The sequence below is a fragment of the Lepidochelys kempii genome, chromosome 26, assembly GCF_965140265.1.
Source record: "Lepidochelys kempii isolate rLepKem1 chromosome 26, rLepKem1.hap2, whole genome shotgun sequence".
NCBI classification, from domain to species: Eukaryota; Metazoa; Chordata; order Testudines; family Cheloniidae; genus Lepidochelys; species Lepidochelys kempii.
In genome coordinates, this window is record NC_133281.1 from 12532103 (window position 1) to 12552391 (window position 20289).

A 20289-nucleotide genomic window follows, 5' to 3' on the forward strand; every position below is an offset into this window, starting at 1 on the left:
GAGCGCTCCAAGGCTGGAAGTAGAGCTATGCCCAAGACCCCAGCACGGGGCGCCGCAGGGGTGAGTCCCACCCGCTTACAGAGAGTATTTTATGATATGATGACCTTCTGAATCGTTATGTAGATACTACATCCCCTTGCATTGTGCTGGAGCGTGGGTCCAGAGCCGCTGGTGCTGTGGGAGCCCATTCCACAGCGCGGGGGTGATAGGAAGAGGCTGAGTGGATGCACTCTTAAATACCTGTTAGCATCAGGCTGCTGTTTGATTCAGTAGACTCTAACAAATGGCCTCTGATCAGCTAGCATGCTAAAACTGCCTATGGCTATGAGGACATGGTGGTGCCAGTGGAGAGACAGGCTAGCCACCCGAGCTTGGATCCAGTGGGTCAAGTGGGCGTGAGAGACCGAACTGTGCTACTTTGAGCCCTGCGAGGGTGAGTCTGTCTATCTGGGCTGGGACATTCACTGCCATGTGCATTGTAATCGGTCTCAAAGACCCTGTTTCCTGCTTTCCTGTAAGCAGAGAAGAGAAGACTTCAGTAGCCCAAGGGTCTGAATTTAGGTGACTTGGGCTGAGCCACAGAAGATCCAGGGCCAGAGGTAGGCAGCCAGCACGAGGTGCTGAAGCCAAGGATAGCGGCAACATACTGCACTGATGCAAGTGGGTGCTCTAAGGGTGAGTGAGCACCACCGCAGGGAGTCAGCTTTAATCAGTTACAAGGGGGAGTAGATAGATATTGGGAGTCCTGTAGTCCATCACTGGAGGTCAGTGAGGGGTTCTGTGTTCTTATGGGGAAGGTTGCTTACAGTTAGAGCTATGCAAATAGCTGGTTTTTTGGTTCACTGGCACTGCAAAAAAATTTAAAAAATAATTAGTTTGGCATGTAATGAAGCATTTCTGATATTTAGCTGTTTTAAAAATGTTTTTTATTTTTAATAAAATTGAAGTAAATTTCTAAATGAAAAGGCATTTTGAATAAAAAAGGAAATTTAGTTGTATTTGTATTTTGTTTGTTACCAAAACAGTTTGGCAAAATTGACATGAATTCACAAAACAGCTGTTGGCCCAAATCTACATTTTTTGGGGAAAAAATTCACCCAGAATTTTTTGCCCATCTCTTATTCTGAAGCCAGCACCATCTAAATAATTTTTTTTTAAAGTGTGAGGGCCCCTGAGCAGCCCCACACTTTGGAATATGCTTAGAACAAACCCTGTTTCAGATATACCATGTTAACCTTAGTCCCAGAAGGGTCACTTTTACATAAGCATGGGTTTACATTCATGGGTAGTGTCGCACATTGGGTGTACTTCCTTTGGTCCTGCTTTGACAGTTTCACAAGCTTTCAATAATTAATGGAAGTCAAGATTTTCTTGCTAGAGCACCTGAGCAGTCAAATCTTGAACCAGCTTCAAAATCTTATATACACAGGTGCCATTGAACTGTTTCATAATTCATAATGACATACTCATTAATTAAAAAACAAGAAGTGTTCAGGGCTCATCAACTTCAAACAGTGACACAAAGATTAGGAACAATAGAGAAACTGATCAAGGAGGACTTGTTTTTTCCTTGATTGCCCAAATCTTGGTGTATTGTCTGGAATGCCAGCTAAGATTTTAAAAAAAAGGAGGACTTGTGGCACCTTAGAGACTAACCAATTTATTTGAGCATAAGCTTTCGTGAGCTACAGCTCACTTCATCGGATGCATTATTTTTATTAATTTATTATTTTTATTATTATTTTTATTTAGCTAAGATTTAAAGTAACTTTAAGCCAAACCTGGCCCCAGTGCCCCGTAGAATCTAAAGATAAAATAATGATTAATGGCATTTTATCAGAATAATTTCTGCCAGTTCGATTTTAAATAACGAAAAGTATCATGAGTAAAACGTTCACTTTTCTATAGATTTAATTTCCTTTTAAAAATGAAAAATTAGTAGCCTGAAGGTCGATAGTGATTGATGGACATAAACCAGACATTAATTATGTTTCAGAAATAATCTGTCTACAATTTAAAAAACTCCAGAAAAGAGCAAGGACTGAAGATGGATGAAAGTTAAGGATTGACATACCAACATAAATTAGGATGAAAACGCTGGAGAAATTGAATGAAATGGTTAGGACAGAAGCAGTGAAACTGTATAGCTCGCTTGGAAAGGCAAAGTCATGTCACTGAAATACTTGCTGCGCAAAAGTAGAGAGCTGAGTTTTCACTTGGGCAATATGAAATTGCATTTCTGTATTGTTATATTGATATTATGGTGATTAGTATGATTAGTGTCCAAGAAATTTCTATCAATAAAATAAGGAGCGCTTTCCTTTCCAGGGGGCAACACTAGCACTTGATAAAGCAGTCGTGTGACAATAGGAACTACAGGCCACAAATGAGATCAGAGACTTATTGTGCTAGATGCTGTATATACACTTAGTAAGAGACCCTGCCTTGGAGAGTTTGCAATCTCCATAGAGAGACAGAGGGTGAGGGAGAGTGTTTCATCCTGATTTTACACATGGGGAACTGAGTATTTGCGTAAGACTACACAGGAAACCCATGGCAGAGCCAGGAATTGAACCTAAATAGCCCGAGCACCAGTCTCTCTCTCTCACCCGCCTCCTCTCCCTACCTCCCTGACAGAAGATGCTGAAATACACCCTGCTAGTGTGGAGGCACAAGGGGAACAGGAGTCTATGGCAGACAGGGAAGTTGGGTTTCTCTTGTCTTTGGAGATTAGGGTTCTTCTGAATTATTAAATCATAGAATCATAGTAGTTTGAATGTTTGAATGTTCCTTCCTCATGCATTCACCTGATTCTCGCAGACTGTCATTGGATATTTCGCACACTACAGGATTTCAAATCCCCCATAACTCTTTCTAGCAGAGAAGGAAACTGAAAGGGCTGGAAACTACTGTTTTCTGCAGTGCTTGTGGAAGCATGAAGAGTGGTTAAGGCTGAATGCACCTTGGGTTTTCTTGCTAACCTTTTCAGATGTCAGCTGGAAGCTGGCTGAGAAGTAATCAGTTCTCTTCCCCTTCCATTTCTGCAGAGCCGTGGTGCTGCATAGTTGACGGGCATAAAGCAAACCAGCGTTTGACAACGTGAAGCACTTCAGAACTAATTGCCAGCTTCAATCTGAAGCATGCAAGTGGCTCAGATAAATTGTCACCCATCAGCTTTATCTGTATCAGTATGTGTGCAACAGCCTATTCTTAGATGTAGAGTTTTAAGCCTTCCCTTGTTAGGAACCTGTTTTGTAGAAATGTTGCATGCATCCGATGAAGTGAGCTGTAGCTCATGAAAACTTATGCTCAAATAAATTGGTTAGTCTCTAAGGTGCCACAAGTCCTCCTTTTTCTTTTTGCGGATACAGACTAACGCGGCTGCTACTCTGAAACCTGTAGAAATGCTGTGTTCTCTTTTTAAATTAGGGCCATCTCAAAGTGGTCGAGGAGGGAAGACTCTGAATAGGAAGCTCTTGCATAGTGCTTTACAACCATAGATCTCAAAGAACTTTCGAGTCATGAATAAGTATGGTTTACTTAATTTATAAATTGTGAAACTGAGGCACAAGGAGACATGACTTCCTCAGGGTCATGCAGCACATGCCAGGAACAGATTCCAGGTTATGTAACACTGTTCAATATCTGATCCACTGGATCATGCTGCCTCGTGTTTGTATTATTTCCTGTTCTCTAGTGGATAGACTAAGAGACTGCCTATTTGGAGCAGGTTAAGGAAAAGAGACACGGGGTCTGATTCAGATCTCATTTAACTAGCTTTACACTGGTGTAATTTCACTGTCTTAAGTGGAATTGCTGCTGATTGGCACTAGTATATAAGGGATATTAGACACTAAACATCTTCAACTGATAGGAAACCAAAGCAAGTCTAGTTTAGTAGGTAAATTCAAGTGTCCCTTATGAGAATCATGGAAGATCCTTTTAATAAACTGTGTATATGGTAGAATGATTCCTAAGAATTACAGACAACCCCCTGAGAAACAGAAGCTAGACTTGAGAACACATACAATGTTTGACTCTTAACCATTCTTTGCTATATTTTGAGAAGATTCAGATTCTGCATCTTTAGTAATGAGCACATGTATATCATGCTGTCATCCGACGATCTCAGTGCTCTTTGTAGACACAAATCATTTAATTAAGCATCACAACAGCCCTGTGGGATATGCAAGTGCTACCCCGTTGTATAGCCAGTGTAACAAGCATGGAGAGGTTAAGATTAAAAAAATAGTTTCAGAAGTGGACACTGGCTTTGGCAACCTTAATGTGTGGATACCTGGGCTGGCCAGGGCCTGGTTTTTTAGAAATGCTGAGCAGCCAGAGCTCCCTGTAATAATCTAATGGGCAGGACCTTGATTTTTAAGGCTATCTGAAAGATGATTGCACAGTGTGGGTGATGGTTGTGGTTATTGCTTGCTTGTATTACAACAAAGCCTAGAAGTCCCAACCAAGTTTAGGGCCCCTTTTCTGCCAGTCGCTGTACCAACACTCCATGAGACAATCCATGCTCCAGACATCTTAGAATTTAAACATGTAAGACAGACAAAGGGATGAGAAGAGGAAATGGAAGCACAGAGAAGGAAAGTTGTAGTATACTGAAAACGGTTTTAAAATTACTTATGACTTTAAGCGTAAGGGATTTCCTGGTCCTGCTTGCAAGCTAGGAGGGTCTGTAGGGAAGCAAGTGATCTGGGTCTGGGTCTTGTGGCAGTTGAGCCAGGCTTGAGCAAATTGCCGTGAATTGTGTCTCTTGGCCTTATGGAGCAGCCTCCTTTCCTTTCAGCCTCCTGTTTTTGGTTCTTGTGTGTTAGGATTCTGGATTTTAAGAAATAAAATTGGTATTATGTTGGCACCTGCTTGAAAGAATATTTTATGTTTTTATCTAACTTCTCTTTATGTATGCTGGTAACATAAGAGAAGCAACTTGCCCCAAAGCACGTTGGTCAGTGGCAGATCTGGGAAGAGAAGCCATATCTCTTGATTCCCATCCAGTATCCTGTCCAGTACTTGGGGAGTTGTCACTACTGACTTAGAAAGGAGAGCCCAACCTCTAGAACTGCTATTTCCAGCAGCAGTTGCGCTTATTAGGGTAAGACAGTGAAATGCTGAACAGTAAAGTAATTTATCGCATCCAAACTGAATAAAATGGCAAGTGAACATGTTGAGCACTAATGGCATAATTTTCAAAGGTCCTGAGCATCTGCTGATCCTGTTGAAGTCAGAGGCATTAGGGGGTACTCAGCAAGTGTTTGCTCTTGAGTCCAGAGAGTTACAGTACATATTAAAAAGTCACTGTTGCAGACCAAGCTGCTACAGAATTCAGAGAGCTAACTCTTCTTTGCTGTAGAATTTTTAAATTTCATTTCCATTCACCTTCTGTTCCATCCTTTACATAATGCCTTCTCACTTCAGTAGAAACAATAAGGAACCTTTTCACTCAGAAGTGCTGCTCCAATATCTCACATAAGCTGGAGAACAAAAAGCTAGCACGACGCATCAGCTCCCAATGAGCAATGGAGAACAAAACACGGGCTCCTCTGCTGGTTTTCCATACCTTGTCATCCCTCTCTAATTCAGGGTGTTTCACTTTCCACAGGTATTGAGGGGTGGAAGCTACAATCTTTGAGTTCACATTTCAAAGCACCTAATGTTTGGGATGCATTTACATCTAGATTTTTTTTTGTTTGTTTGGCTCACTAGAAAGATAGAGGCCATTTGCAAAAGCCAGATCAGAGTTTGTATTTCAGACATGCAGAGTTTGCGGGTTGGGTTATGAGGGTCCAAGCTGAGACAGATCTTTTTAATAGAAGTTCAGAGGCCTGATCATTCTGATCTCGCTGCTTTCCACCCAGATAGAACTCCATTTACTTCAATGGAGTTAGCTTTGATTTCCACTAATGCTGAATTCACTTTGCTATGGTACCCACAGCAGAGCCAAAGCATTTCACTCAAGATTTTGATCCCCAGTGCTGGGTGGCTACCATGGCAAACCAAGTTTTCTAACCATCCCTCGTGGCATGCTGGTGAAAACAAGATCAGACCTGGCCCCTGGTGAGTTTAACTCCAAATCATCTCATCCTTCTGTCTCTCCATATAAGAACTGGTTTTGTTTTACAGCAACCCTGTTGCAGCCCTTGAGTCTGACATAATGTATGTATTTCTATTGCAGATAATCGGCTTGGGGATACTGTGCATCGGCATCTATGCAGAAGTGGAAAGACAGAAGCACAGAACCTTGGAAGGGATCTTCCTAGCTCCAGCTGTGGTTCTCCTTCTACTGGGCATCACAATGTTTGCTGTTTCCTTTATTGGAATGATTGGGTCCCTCAGAGACAACAGGACACTGCTGAAGATGGTAAGAGCTTTATATCCTTCTTGTTCTACACTGTGGAGTCATCGTCCCATGTTTTACAAGCTGAAGGGTGTGAGACACTTAACATTCCAGGATCTCCAGGAGCCGGCTTTTTAAAAAAATCTTGAATGGGTTTTCCCTCATCTGCCTGTGGCATGGATTCTTCTTTGTGGGAGAAGGTGGACTAGAGAAAGGCTGACCTAGTGTGGAGTATTTCATTCATAAAAGTTCTTTCCAATGAACCTATTTAACTGAAGCTGTATGATCAGTTTTACATCATGGAGGCCTTTCAAAGTACTCCTAGGGAGCAACTGATTGGTGACCATGTGTCTTTGCAAATCCATTGCCCGGCCTAATGACTGTTAGTTTGAGAAAAGAGTGTATTTGTCTGTTAGCCACAGATTCGTAGGACTCAATGTTGCTCCATTGATTAACACAAAAAAGTCACGGTAGCACCACTCGATAAATGCTTGTTGCATGGCACGGTGTTGTGACTTGAGCTGGATAAGTTTGAAGGGCTGGAGTAGGAAACTGAGCCCATGTGTTGTGGCAGATATTTATATACTTGTATACTATACTATACTTATATATACTATTTTATCAACAGTTCGTAGTGCATCCAGGTAGAAATGGGAGCGTGATACTTGAGATGATATGTGACTCTTGCTTGTGGAGATTCATCGTGCTGGAGAACAATCTTTCAAGGCAAAATCTTTCCCGTAGGGCAGTGGCAGCTATTCATTTAATTAAAAGTTTATTAGAAACAAGTGGGGAGGACAGGGGAATCCCACACATGTGCTTTCCAAACTACCTTTTCCTTTGCTACAAATGCTTTTGGCTAGTCTTGGAATTCTTTTTTTCCCACCCTTAACAGAGTTTTGCGTTTTCGTTTCCTAAACCTGTTGCAGTGAACTGACACATAGGGGTTTGTGCAAATGCATGCACCACTCTCATCTGCTGGATAGAACCCGAACTGCTCAGATGTGTCATAGCAGAAAAGCCCTAACAAGCCCTGGAGATTCTCCATCAGCTTATGTGGTAGGAGCCTGTGCTTCTGGAACTGGAAAATTGTTCTCTCCCTGCTGCTATAAATTCCAAGTGGCTGTGGTGTGTTGCACAGCAACAACCATGAAGTCCTAGGTAGCAATGAATTTGCTACAATTTAAGCTTCAGTCCTCAGCTCCATCCACAGCTTCAGCTCCTTCCTGTGGTATTCTTCCAACTATGCCCTATAAATTTCACATATATCATCTGCCACCTAGCTAATATTTGTACCCGGTCTTGTGGTATTGAGATGGTATATTTGTATGGAATTACTACTCGATATTTTAACTTCCGCAGAGAAGCCAGCACTGTAGCAATGGCCTGGTATAATTTAATTGCGAAGCTGATACCGAAGCATTCTCTTATTATCTACGGTTGAATGCCTAGTAGCATCTGCGGAAAGTGTTGCTAGGTTTCTTCTGGGTTAAACTATAAAGTTATTTTTAGGCTGCAATTCCATCTCTGGTTTAGCAAATTCCCCATTGTTAAGTTTATTTTAGTTCAGACAGTTCCAAGAACAAACAGCTTTAGTTCCTATTGTGAGGGAATTTTTAGGGGATGGGGGTGAAGGAGAATTCCCTTTTCTGTAACAACTCAGAGCTGCAGGATATCAGGAGCAGAGCCATCCCCTTTGATTCTTAACCCTTTTCTGAAGGTTTTGTTGGAGCCTTGAGTTACTGCATTCGACTGACATTTTTGGCTCGCTGCATTTTCATTGTCTGTCCTTGCTCTGGAAGGCTGGAGTGAAACATGGCAAGACCCTCGTTGTGCAACTCTGCTCATGTTGACAGGGCATCGAAAAGATACCAGGGGTTCTGGGGAGTTGTACCTCCCAGATCTGAGCTTGTCGGATAACACTGACATTGAAGCAGCTAGTCAGGTGAGTCACCTAGAACCAGTCTAGGTCTTCTGAGGTTTGAAGGCCACTTTCCCATAGCTGGGTCTCTGCTGCTGCAGTACTTCCATCATGTGGAAGAGCCCTGATTTCAAAAGATGTAATTCATCCCATCTCTGGGAAGTGAAGCTGCCCGTTTCCAAAGTGAATAACGGGCAGCCTGTACCCCCTGCTCCAGCTGACATCCCACTGACACTGGGTTCATTCTACCATCAGCCAGCCATCATCTACCCAGTGGTCATCACAAGTTTCCCACTCTCTACAATAATACATTATCTTTGTGTGTCTGCCCTTCTGCCAGGTGCATGTGTAATGATGCCCTTTGTCAGGTTGGTTGTGGGGCTTGAATCTGGGACCTCTGGCTCTAGCTCAGGCAGCAGAGGCTCATGGGTTTGAAGAACTAGCTCCATTTGTTTGGAGGCAGTAGTTTCGAATCATAAACCCGTATGCACACAGCATCAGAATGGGTGTCACTCCCCATGGCCGGGGAAGCTGGATCTGATTTTCTCAGGAGTCCATAGCAATTCAGATTGCCATACAGGCCACCATTTGTAACAATGCCCCAGGAAAGCTTCTTGGTGGGGATTGAACCCAGGACTTCTGCATCTAAAAGCATCAATCTGCTGCTGTCTGTGAGCTAATGAGCCTGGTCCTTCAGCTTAGAGACAATAGTTGGTTCATAATGGTGCCATATATAGTCACAAGAGTGGGGCAAAGAGCCATGCCTGTGTTCAAGAATGGGTTGTGTACTGTTCCTTGTTGTCTGATTGTGTATTAATTATGTTGATTACTTAAGAATTCCCGGTTAACACTCTGAAGTTTGATAGGTTCTTGTCCCAATATCCGGCCCAGTGCTATTAAAATTAAAATTTAGCTAGTAACCCTGACATGGGCAGTTACAACACTCTCACTTCTGTATTTGAAATAGCTTTTAATAACAGTTAGCAAAGGCTCAAACACTCCAACGCAGTAAGGTAGATGGAGATAACACAGAATGCGCATCTGAGCATCCATATACTCACTATCCTCTGCAAAAGGATCCAAAAGGTTAGTCATCCTCATCCTCCTCCTTACCAGTGGTCATTATCCTGGCATCTCCCAAGGCACACTGGCCAGGATACAACTTTTACAATGTGTTACACTGACTTCACTATGCCTAATGCATATTCAGTAAGGAGTTTCTCCCCTTTTCCTTATTTGCATATCCTCACCCTACTAACGTAGAGGTGCCCTTCTCCCATAGGTTACTAGGCCTGGTACCTCAAGCTCATTAGTAATACGTCAGTCAGTTACCAATGGCACTTTTTGGTCAGACATCTGCTGAAGTTCCCAACCTAAAATATCCCAAGCTGGAATAACTAGCACCTGTCAACAGTGTTCATTGCACCATTCTACCTTGTGATAGCTTATGATCTAGGGTTACTCCTGGTTAGCTGCTTACGCTAAGGCTTTTGGGCCTTATGCCTTGTTTAGTTAAGCTATTGTCTCACAGGCCTTGAGGCTGGTAGGCTCACTGCATTACTGCCTCACCTGTAGACTACAATACATCTTGCCACTGTCCTCTGCTGAAGGATGTGTCAGACATGCTTAAGTGTATAATCACCCGTCACCCTCCCATGGCTGTAGACTACAGAGGAAATGAAACCCAATAGCCCTCTCTGCCTGCAAGCCTCCTTGCACCTCCTGGGGGATTTACTCTGAACAAGGGCAGGTAGGGTTGCTGCTACCTACCTTCCCTTAGGTAGGGTCCTGCTGAAAAGGGTAGATTTTAGGGTAGTGCTGTGAGATATGCAATATGGATATCTCAGCTGCTGTGAGATATGCAATATGGATTCATCCCCAGCTGCCTAAGTTTTGCCCCCTCCCTAGCTGCCTCTCCTGGGACCTGCCCCCACTAGCAGTACTTGCTCAACCTCTTACCCCTGGACTCTGTGCTCCTTGGGGTCTCCATCAGTGTCTGCACAAATGGAAGCTGGTCAGATACTCTAGAAATGGGAGCTCCATAAGTACCTACATAGGTAGATAGCCCTTGGCCCAACTCAGTGATGCTACAGAAAAAACTGTGCCAATATTTCAAGTCAATCCATGCCAGCTAGTTTCCGCTCCTTAAGATTTGGATTCTACACAGACAAATCTTTCCGTTACACTTTGCTAGGATGACCTCAGTGTGTGGCTTCATGACAGCTCTGTTTACACATCAGCAGTTGTTCAGCCACAGTGAATTCCTTCTCAGTAAGTATCTCACTTTCAGTTCAATGATCTGGGATGCTCCACAGAGGATTTTTGCTTGTGTGTGTGTGTGTCTGTCTGTCTGTCTGTCTGTGGGTGCAGAGAGTATTAATTGTTTGGATAGTGAAGTTAACAACTCTCAAATCTATGTCTGCTGCCAGTCCTGTTTGTTTCTTCCTACTGTTTTAATGAAACACCAATAAGAGCATATGGTCACTTGCATTTAAGTATAGCGTTGCTTTTAATGGCTGTGCACTTGCATCTTGAATTGATATCAATGTTCCCTTAACTAGGGAAACAAATCACCATTGTCTTTGCTACTCTGGCAATAAATGCCTCTGATGTTATAAGATGATCATAGCTTCTGTGTTCCCAGCTTGCTTTGCAGCTACTGTGCAAGTGATATGTATGTATGTAAGACATGTTGCTTGGAACAGTTGGTTATTCACAATACTGATAAGTATTCAGCTAATACAAAGGAATCATAATGAATGAGCAAGCAGGAAGAGCAGTTATTTCAAGTACTAACAAATATGTATGTATTATTCATATACTATGTTCATTAATGTGAATTGCCAATTTCAGTTAATGCTGCCTGGTAATTTGTGACATCAAAATATCCTGCTGAAATGTCTTGCAACAGGAGACAACTCTCAAATTTTGGACAAATCTTTAAAATCATTGCACACACAAGGCAAAATTTGAGAATCCTGTTATGCTTCTCTTTATCTGCTCTGTTACTTTTGCTGAAATATTTAGCTTTGGGTAAACTTCTTTATCAATTTTTGATTATATTGCTTTTCTGCTTGTTGTTAGGCAAACACATATTAATTTCAGTGGGAGTTTGCCTGAGTTAAGGGATGAGTGAAAAATGAGTGACGACCTCCCTTGCAATCTAAATAGATCCAAAAACATACCACATAGTAGCATTACCATCACCATCTAAATACATCCACTAACATGCCACATGAGGAGCTTGGGTTCAGATTTCCTACACACATGTGTTCAGAAGCAGACCTTAGCTTTCTCCCCAACCACTCTTGCATAAAGAACTATGCAAATAATTGTGGGGAGTGGGTGGGTTTCAGTTCGGTGGCCAAACCGAAAAATTGGAGAAAAAAATATCCAGTTGAACTAAACATTTTTGTACCCAAATATAAAGTGTTTGAGGGTTGGTTTTTAACACCTTTTTTAAAAAGAAAATTTGAACTAAAATTCAAAACAAAAAGTCAGTTCAAACTGAAAAATCAACACATTTTGAAACTGTTGAAATTAACACTTCAACTTTTTGGGGATTATTTTTTAACTGAAACAGTTCAGCAAATTTAGCACTGAAAAATCTCCACCAACCCTACTTGCATATAAGTAGTTCTTTCTTGTTCTTTATGGCTATTAAGAAAGCTCAATCTTTTCCTTATAATACAGGGCATTAGAATTTTTTTCTAGACGTTACTCTTGATGTCTAGAAGCAATTTTATTACCCTTGCTTCTAGACACCAGCAGTAACATAACATCAACGGTGGAATTCCTTTAACCAGCATTTACTGACGTGCTTCCAAGGAGCAACCTTTCCCTTTCTCTTTCCTTCCAGAGCAAACATATATCGAATGTCTTCTTCTCCCTTCTTATGCTTATCCTACAGAAGGATAATTTTGAGAGCATAATTTTGAAATAGATTCATCAAATATCTCACTTTTTTTCCTCTTTATGGCTAACATTCTATTTTTTCTGTGCCTATGGATAAACGAGAAAGCGGGGGGAAAGACACACAACACAGTGATAATCTTATGCTTACGGTGACAGAGGGCAGCAGATGCAAAATCTCATCAATTTCATGAAGTAGGCTCGGTTCTGTAGTAAAACACTGCCATGTGTGTGTATTGATAAAAATATTTTACTGTGAATATTAACGGCAACATGTCCAGCATAGAATGATGTAAAATGTATGTTGTAAAGTTTTGGAATTACTATAATAAAACAACCACCCCTATCAGTGCTTTTTATTTCATGCTGCTATGTTCAACTCCTAAAATAAATGCGTTGGCAGGGGTTGTTCAGATGGAACACTTCATGTTGATTTAGGGCCCTTAGAAATCACTTATATAGCACAAGTGTTTTCTAACATACTGTGTGAAGGATCAAAAATAAACCTATCTTTTTGAATTTTATATGTCATTTGTAGAGAGGTCCAGTAGAATTCAATAGGGATGCGAGTTTTCATTTATTAACAATGGAAAAGTTTTGGAGCTCATCGGCTGGGTTCTCGCTATTATGGGCCCTGATCAACAGTTAGGCCTGAGCAGTCTGTCGATACCAGATAGCAATTGATTAGGGGATTAACCGTCAGTTCCAGGACAGGACTACGGCTGGTTGGAAATTGTTCTGAGAAGTGACTTTTGTCCATGAATCCCGATTCATTAAAACCAAAACTTTTCATGGGACTGTATCAGTTTTAACAAAACCTCTTAGGGTGGGAGGGATAGCTCAGTGGTTTGAGCATTGGCCTGCTAAACCCAGGGTTGTGAGTTTAATCCTTGAGGCGGCCATTTAGGGATCCGGGGCAAAAAGTGGGGATTGGTCCTGCTTTGAGCAGGGGGTTGGACTAGATGACCTCCTGAGGTCCCTTCCAACCCTGATATTCTATGATTCTCTGCTGGGAAGGTTTCTCAATTCCAGGATTTACGACATCCCCTTTTTTCCCTTCCCCCCACAAAAAAATAGCCTGCTGGTTAAAGCACTCACCTGGGATATGGAAGATCCAGGTTTAAATTTCTGCTCTGCCGGATTTAGAGCAGGGGCTTGAAGCTGGGTGTCTCATATCGGAGGGAAGCCCTCTAATCACTAGGTTATTCTGGGCTGGGTGTCTGATTTTTTTTTTTCACTGAAAAATTGTGGTTTTATTCCAGTGCAGAACGAGAACATTATTAAGATTTCAAAAATGTTTGTGGGACAGGAAACCCATTTCCCACCCAGCTCTAGCCTGGAGATGCAAAAATATTTGGGAATTTTGATCAGCAGTTTTGTTTCAACTCCATTCTAAAGACATTTTCCAAAGGTATTTCATCATCAACAGCGGTAGCCAGCTCTCTTCAGATTAATTGCACTGACTACCTCTGCCCTGAGGAAAAACAGGCAGTGATGAAGTATCTAAGGGTATGGCTACACTACGAAATTAGGTCTTATAGAAGTCGATTTTTAGAAATCGATTTTATACAGTCGATTGCGTATGTCCACAATAAGTGCATTAAGTCGGCGAAGTGCGTCCACAGTACCATGTCATGTCAGCGTCAACTTTCCAGGAGAGCTTCATGGAGATGTCCTTGGAGGATTTCTGCTCCATCCCCAGACACGTTAACAGACTTTTCCAGTAACTATACTGGCCGTGAATGCATTCCAAGTCTTCAAGGCAAATTAATCATTAAACACGGTTGCTTTTAAACCCTGTATTATATTTACAAAGGTACACTCACCAGAGGTGCCTTCTCCGGGTTCATGGTCTGGGAGTCCACTTTGGGAGGGTTGGGAGGGTATTGGCTCCAGGGTGATGAACAGTTCCTGGCTGCCGGGGAGAAGGGATTCTCCGCTTGCCTGCTGTGCGCTATCCTCAACCTCCTCCTCATCTTCCTTATGCACAAAATCCTCATCCCTGTTGCGTGAGACTCCCCCCTTGCAGGTGTCCACGGACAGTGGTGGAGTAGTGGTAGGGGCGCTCCCTAGAACTGCATGCAGCTCATCATAGAAGCATCACGTATGGGGCTCTGACCCAGAGCGACCGTTTGCATCCTTTGTTTTTTGGTAGGCTTGCCTCAGCTCCTTAACTTTCATGCAGCACTGCTGTGTGTCCCTGTTGTAGTCTCTGTCCATCATGCCCTTAGAGATTTTGGCAAATATATTGACATTTTTTCTTTTGGAACGGAGTTCTGCCTACACGGATTCTTCTCCCCATACAGCGATCAGATCCAGTGTCTCCCATTCGGTCCATGCTGCAGCTCTTTTGCGATTCTGGGACTCCATGGTCACCTGTGCTGATGAGCTCTGCATGGTCACCTGTGCTGATCAGCTTGCCACACTGGCCAAACAGGAAATGAAATTCATGGGGCTTTTCCTGTCTACTTGGCCAGTGCATCTGGGCTGAGAGCGCTGTCCACAGCGGTCACAATGGAGCACTCTGGGATAGCTCCCAGAGGCCAATACTGCCGAATTGCATCCACACTACCCCAAATTTGACCCAGGGGGGTCGATTTTAGTGCTACTCCCCTTGCCGGGGAGGAGTACAGAAATCGATTTTAAGAGCCCTTTAAGTCGACAAAACAGGCTTGGTCATGTGGACGGGTCCAGGGTTAAATTGACCTAACGCTGCTAAATTCAACCTAAACTCGTAGTGTAGACCAGGGCTAATTCTCTAATGGGACATTACATATCAAACTTCTGTGCAAGCAAACTTGAAATGAAACCCAAGATTCACTAATGCAAACAAGGAATGGCTTCTTCACTGTAGCTTGTGCATATTCACTGAGAGCTGCATTGTGATATTTAATCACAGGACATAGTACCTTACTCCATAAGTATCCCTTTTAGCTGCAGTGGAGATAGTTAGGGTGAGTAAGGATATCTCAATGTAGCCCTGGATGCTATCTGAGAAGTACAGATATACTGCAAAGCAGGAGATAGTGGTACCTGCACATAGGATGAAACTCACCTCTGCCAAGGGTTCACACAAGGGCTATTAATCATTGACGTAGCCCTTAAGCCTCCAAAATAGAGGTAAGCAGGCTGTAAGTGGTGGTCAACCTTGTACTAGCCAACTGGACATGTGCGAATTTCTCCTTGTGTGACTAAAAGCCAGGGATCTTGCTGTGAACTGCTTCGACTGTACATATAAACTAACCCAATTAACAGAAGCTTTTCATCAGATGGCTTTAATGGATAGCTGAATTGCTAATGATTTAAAAAAAACAGAGATATTTGAGAACTGTTTGGAAAGCTTCTTCTCTGGCACATCTTTATATTTCAGGATTCTGTTTGGCAGCACATACAGAGAAAATGAGAAGGCCACTTCCAAGAAGGTCACTTCTCCGCCAGTGACCAACCCATTCATGTAGTCTCAAGGGGTTTTTAGGTTCTTAATCATTTTTAACCTAAACTATGAACTTTTAAATGTTTACTTACCATTAGTTGTTAGAAGGACTTTAACAGTAGGCTAGGTTTCATGTGCCAGCTTATTATGCAAGATCTATTATTAACCTGCAGGGCTCCTGGTTTCTGTTCTCTGCTCTGCCAGATTTGCCATGTGACTTTGGGCAAGTAACTTCCTCTCTCTGTGCCGTAGTTTTTTCATCTATAAAATGGAGCAAATGACACTGTCCACCACCCAGGGGTATTGTGAGGTTTAATTACTTAGTAGTGAGCTCCTTGATCAAAAGTCTCTATGGAAGTACATGGGATTGTTTGTTTGAGATCATGCAGTTTGGTTAGCACCAACAGGGTGCTCTGTGGAGTACTTAACAAAGAAATCAAGAGAACTGGTTCCCTGAAGAGTTGTCAGTCTAAAAATAAACATATGGGAAGGAGGATCAAAGAATTTCCTTCCCACATTAAAAAGTTATATGCATTTTCTATTTCTATTTTCTATTTCTACACTCCGTTATGGGTGTAAGTTACTTTGCTGGCTGACAACAGCTTTGAAAAGCAATCGTCCTACTTGAGCCAGTCTTTTCAAGAATATATGAAAGAGGCTGGTTGGTACAATAGCTAAGTACACCCTACACACTACTGCAATAATATTTGTACAAATATGTTTTTGAGGTATCCTTCAAAACCCGATAACACATTGGTCAATAATGTCATTAAGAAATGTATGTGACAATGCCATATGTGGAATTATGGATACTCACGGATATTAAGCTTTAAAGTCTCTGACTAAAAGGTGTTCAAACGAGACATGTCGGGGGGAGTTGCTAGACAGGGTTCCTCCAGACAAAGGAAAGAGTAGGTGTGGCCAAATTCATTGAACTGTTCATTTGCCTCAATGGTCTCAGGAAGAGATCCTTTGCTTTGTAAAGATAACCAGAAGGCGGCTTGGATGCTACACCCAGCAGGGGAAATTAACTTTATCTGAAGCTTTATTTCAGAAGAATACATTTCAATGGCTTACTGGACTATAAAGAGAAGGGGAGGGAACGCCAAAGTTATCGTTCGAATGACAAGAAAAGGAATACCAGCACCTTAGGCTCTGTGGGGATTCTGGCTAAGAGCTAGCAAGACATAGTAGAATAAGGACTATCCTGAGAAAACTGCTTTGAACTAAAAAGCACTAGTTTAAGTTAGGTTTTCATCTTAGTGTATTTTTTCTTTTATTTCTTTGTAATCCTTTCTACCTTTATTCCTTCTACTGGATATTATATAAACCTATGACTTTTGTTTAATAAATGTGTTTTACTTTTACTATAAACCAACACCAGGCTGCGTTTGAAGAGAAGGGTATGTTAACCCCAGTTAAGTAATAAGCTGCAGTGTACCAACTCTCTAACATAGCAACAAATTTAGTATCTTCTGTGAATGTGCAGCGGCAGGGGCTGTGCATTGCAGAGAAACATCTCTGAAGTGCAGGGGGCGGGGTGTTGGTGTTCACTGATTGTTACTTGCTAGGCAAGCTTTGGGCTGGGAGAGCCTGGTGAAGTCAGCTGGTGAAGAACACAGACTGGTGTGGCAGGGAGCTGACACACAGTCTAATCTCCAGCAAAGCTCACTCTTGCTGAAGCAGTGAGGAAACACAGTGGCTCCCAGCTTTGGGTGTTCCCAGCAGCATGTTCCAGCCTCACACACAACTTCTCATCCTCTGAAGGAAGTTGCATGGCCATGTGCTGTTTCCAGTGTTACTCTTTTCAAGACCGTCCCGCATGACAGAATGCCAAGCAATGTCAGCAGCAATCAAATGACATTATAGCGATGAATTTTCTGTAAGCGTGGATAGGTAAAACACTTTTCTTGCAACGGAGCCATCTAAGCTGTTAGCCTTAGAGAATGACCTGCAAAGTTCTTTGCTTCCTGAATAGGAGTAGAAGTCCGTCATCTAGCAGTTCCACTGGGTCACAGTGACCTACCTTCCTTAACCTCTTGGCTAATCTTTTGCCATCCTGTTAGCACAATTCATGTTCTTGTGATGATTCTCCTGTTTGCTCCATCTGCTGTTTCACAGCTCGGTGGAAAATCCCCACCATGCAGCCAGCGTCCCTACGCAGGCCTTCAGTGGAACCCCTCTGCTGTAATTCACTTTCACCTGTGCCCCCAAGCCTGCAGCAGTGCAACGAATTCTTTGCTTGTAAATGAGATTCCAACGTGCACTGCTGAGAAGAACATGCACTTTGTTTCAGAGAGGAGAGAGGCAGGTCTAAAGGGTTTTTTTTTATTTTCATAGTAAGTATTGTTTGGAAGTCCCCATGTGCAAACTCATTGGGGAGTGTGAGATTTCTGTTAATGGAATGGAATATGGGCTAGCTGGATGGTACATTTTAAAGCCAGACTGAGAATTGCCATCCTAATGGATGTTGGGTGCAAATTGTTTAAGAAGGTATTTTGGCTTGGAGGGGAATTCTGCATATTTAAGTGCTTTTCTTGTCAACGCTAATCAGTGGGCAGATGTATATTAATTGGAGAAATGGGTACAGATGAAAATAAAAGTAATGTCCGGGATAAGTCGATTTAGTGATCAAACAAGCAATCGTTCATTAGAGGATTAGCTGGAGGGCAGTTCATAAAGATAATTATATCTGGAAAGGAGGGGTATATGTCGCTTTCGTGTGTTCTGTCCCTGTCCCCCTTCATATATTCTAAGCCCTTTAGAGTAGGGGACTGACTGGTGTTTTTTACTCTGTACAGCACCTAACAATACGGTGCTCCAATGCCGGTTGGGGCATTTGGCCACTATCACAATAGAAATAATAACTTACTTGTATTATGGTAGCACCTAGAGGTCCCAGTTGAGATTGAGGGCCACATTGAACCAGGTGCTGTACGAATACAGAATAATATATAGCCACTGCTCCAAAGAACTTTAAATCTAAAAGACAAGACAAAGGGAGGTAGGGAGGGGAAGCAGAGGCAAAGTGACTTGGCTAAGGTCATCCTGCTGATCAATGTTATGGACCTGGCTAGAGCCCAGGTCCCCTGATTCTCAGTGCAGTGCCTTTTTCACTGGATCATACACATCCTGGAAATAATAATGGAGAATGGCCTGGGGCTCACTCAGCTTCGGTCTTCCTATGTGAATTAGATGCAGAACAAGAAAACACCTGAAACTGGGACAGTGAAGTTGCATTTTTCATTGTGACATCAGTGTCTGTCTTCTGTTAAGAAGAAGCTAGATATTTCTGAACACCCGCTAATCTCCTTAGTACTTCTCTCTTAGTACTAATCTCCTTTAGTACTTTCCCATCTTTCTAGGAATAATGAGTGGTATACAAGAATGAATGAATAAGAGCTGGCACGTGCATCTAACTTTAACAGATGTGGCAGGAAACTTGCCTTTTAACCAGGACCACAAATGTAAAGGTACAGGAACGCGGAACATATCACAATGGGGGAGTTGCTTTAATAAGATCTAGGGCACGAAAACATATTTGTAAGCTGCAGTAACATGATTCAGTAACCGATATTACGGTGACTCATGATATGTTTGAGGCAACGTTCCAAATAACTGAAGTTGAATGACTTATTGCCAATGATTTGAGGAGTCTATTAAGGAGCATTTTTTTAGTCCAGACTAGTTTTTAAAATACAGCGGACAGGAAGGAGTACGCAATAAATATACTGCATACCAGCAAACTGGTAAAATACCTGATGCTGTTTGCTCACCACTCGGTCCAACTCTCAGAGGAAATTACATTTGCCCTTTAGGGCTTTGGACACACTGTTGAGTAATTCCAAGTCCATCCATTAGAGGATGTTGGTGACCTGCATGCTCACAAACTGTTGGGTGTACTGATAAATGCACACTAGCCAGTTGATTACATTATTGTGATTCAGATGGCTGTGCATAGTTTCCTCATGGTTCAGTGTGAGAGTAAGACTTAAAGCACTTCTTCAGTGCTTTTAGGGAAAACTTGCTTCGGCACAAGTCTCTAAATTTCCCTTCAGCTGTCTATGAATCATAGAACTACAGTCCAACCCCCTGTCGAGATTCAGGATTTGTTGTGTCTAAACCATCCAAGACAGATGGCCGTCCAGCCTCCTTTTGAAAACCTCCAATGAAGGAGCTTCTGCAGCCTCCCGAGGCAGTTTGTTCCATTGTCCTACTGTTCTTACAGTTAGGGCTTTTCCCCTGAGGTTTAATCTAAATCTGCTATGCTGTAGTTTGAACACAATGGCTCTTGTTCTGCCCTCTGTGGCAAGAAAGAACAACTTTTCTCCATCTTTTCTAAGGCAACCTTTCAAGTATGTGAAGACTGCTATCATATCCCCCCTTATCTCCTCTTCTCCAAACTAAACATACCTAGTTCCTTCAATCTTTGCTTGTGTATGGTTTGAATTCCAGCCCTTCAATCATCTTTGTCACTCGCCTCTGGATCGTTTCCAGTTTCTCTACATGTTCTCTACAGTTTCTCTAATATGTACTTGTATTTCATCATGAAATAAAATACTATTTTTTCAAATGGCTATTCCGTTTCTAAACCTTTCCATCTAAAATGTCCAAAAATATGAACAATGACACATTCCCTCAAAACATTAGATGAAACAGAGTTTTCCAGTG

At 42.2% G+C, this 20289-nt stretch overlaps 1 protein-coding gene across 2 annotated transcripts in view; it reads left to right on the forward strand.

The window, feature by feature from the left end:
* Positions 1-20289, forward strand: part of LOC140903633 (tetraspanin-15-like) — a 295953-nt gene that overhangs the window by 102381 nt on the left and 173283 nt on the right. For both annotated transcript variants that reach the window (XM_073325200.1, XM_073325201.1), the window contains one exon: positions 6191-6376. In XM_073325200.1, the coding sequence (XP_073181301.1) occupies positions 6191-6376 (186 nt within the window). The remainder of the gene's footprint in view (positions 1-6190; positions 6377-20289) is intronic.